This window comes from Desmodus rotundus, unplaced genomic scaffold, assembly GCF_022682495.2.
Source record: "Desmodus rotundus isolate HL8 unplaced genomic scaffold, HLdesRot8A.1 manual_scaffold_15, whole genome shotgun sequence".
NCBI lineage: Eukaryota > Metazoa > Chordata > Mammalia > Chiroptera > Phyllostomidae > Desmodus > Desmodus rotundus.
The window spans coordinates 2,530,684-2,531,878 of NW_026527203.1; the positions used below are offsets into that span (position 1 = coordinate 2,530,684).

The following is a 1,195-nucleotide window of genomic DNA, read 5'->3' on the forward strand; positions in this document are numbered from 1 at the left end:
GATCCAGGGACGAGCGGAGCACAGGTGAGCAGGAGCCCCTCAGGTCTTGCTGGTCCAGGTGAGTCCGCAACTCGCCTTCAACCCGCCGCCATTACACAGCCCACAGCCCGGCTCCAGCTCTTACCCACCGACCTGGGGGGTTGGCTGTGCCTCTAAACATGGTCTTCGTAAATCACGCCCCACTAACCCATCGTCTCCCCTGACCCTTTGTCCCTGTCAGGATATCCGGACCATCCCTGCTCCGTTTGACATATCCACCGCTCTGAGGCGACTGCACAAGGAACTGACAGACATCACAAACGACCCCCCGCCCATGTGCTTCGCGGGGCCGGTGGACGACAGCATGTTCACATGGAAGGGGACCATTATGGGTCCCGCCGACAGCCCTTACGAGGGTGGGCTGTTCCGCCTGAACATACAATTTCCACCCAATTACCCCTTCAGGCCGCCGCTTATTTACTTCACAACCCCGATCTACCACCCCAATATCAACCGAAGGGGATATATCTGTGTAGATATTCTCAGGTCCCAGTGGTCTCCTATACTGACCATATCCAAACTCTTGCTATCCATCACCTCCATGCTATGTGACCCCAACCCCAACGACCCCTTTGTTCCGTCCATTGGGAGAATGTACTTACAGGACAGGGATGCCTTTGATACCATGGCCCGAGCTTGGACCAAGAAGTATGCTAGGTGAATGAGGGACAAATGATAACCCCTCACCTCAATAAAACACCTGGCTTTTGAATGGGCTGTTCTTTGACTACTTTCTGGGAGGCATCCTTTCCAATATCACATGTGACACATTAGAGTGTGTGGAGGCTGGAGGGAAGCCGTGGGTGGCGTGGGTGTGAGAGGTGAGGGGGAAGGGGGCATGCTTGGGAAATGGGGTAGCGGGAAAGAGGCCAGTTCCAATAAACATTTTACTGAAGGCCTTCTTTCCTCCTTAGGGATAGGAAATGTAGAACAACAGTGTGGTGGGCTTAGCAGGAGTACTTTAGAACTGACAATGGCGGGGACCACTGGATGAAGATTAGGAAGTTCATAAGGTATCTTTTTCATTCTGAGGCACCTGTGTGTTTAGGGGTTTGCTTTGGCAGAAGTGAACGGCAACCCATAGCCTCTACTACCAGGCCTGCATTTAACTGCAGAAACATTAAGTGGATGAGGAGTTGTCACAAAAAGAAAACTG

At 52.6% G+C, this 1,195-nt stretch overlaps 1 protein-coding gene across 1 annotated transcript; it reads left to right on the top strand.

Moving 5' to 3' along the window:
* Positions 1 to 265: 265 nt before the first annotated feature.
* LOC128780048 (ubiquitin-conjugating enzyme E2 D3-like) lies at positions 266 to 700 on the top strand. Its single transcript, XM_053917700.2, has one exon. The coding sequence runs from the start codon at positions 314 to 316 to the stop codon at positions 698 to 700; it is 387 nt and encodes a 128-aa protein (XP_053773675.1). The 5' UTR covers positions 266 to 313.
* The last annotated feature ends 495 nt before the right edge of the window (positions 701 to 1,195 follow it).

Coding starts and splice junctions, on each gene's coding strand:
- LOC128780048 (XM_053917700.2), top strand. CDS start 314: ATGTGCTTCGCGGGGCCGGTGGACGACAGCATGTTCACATGGAAGGGG.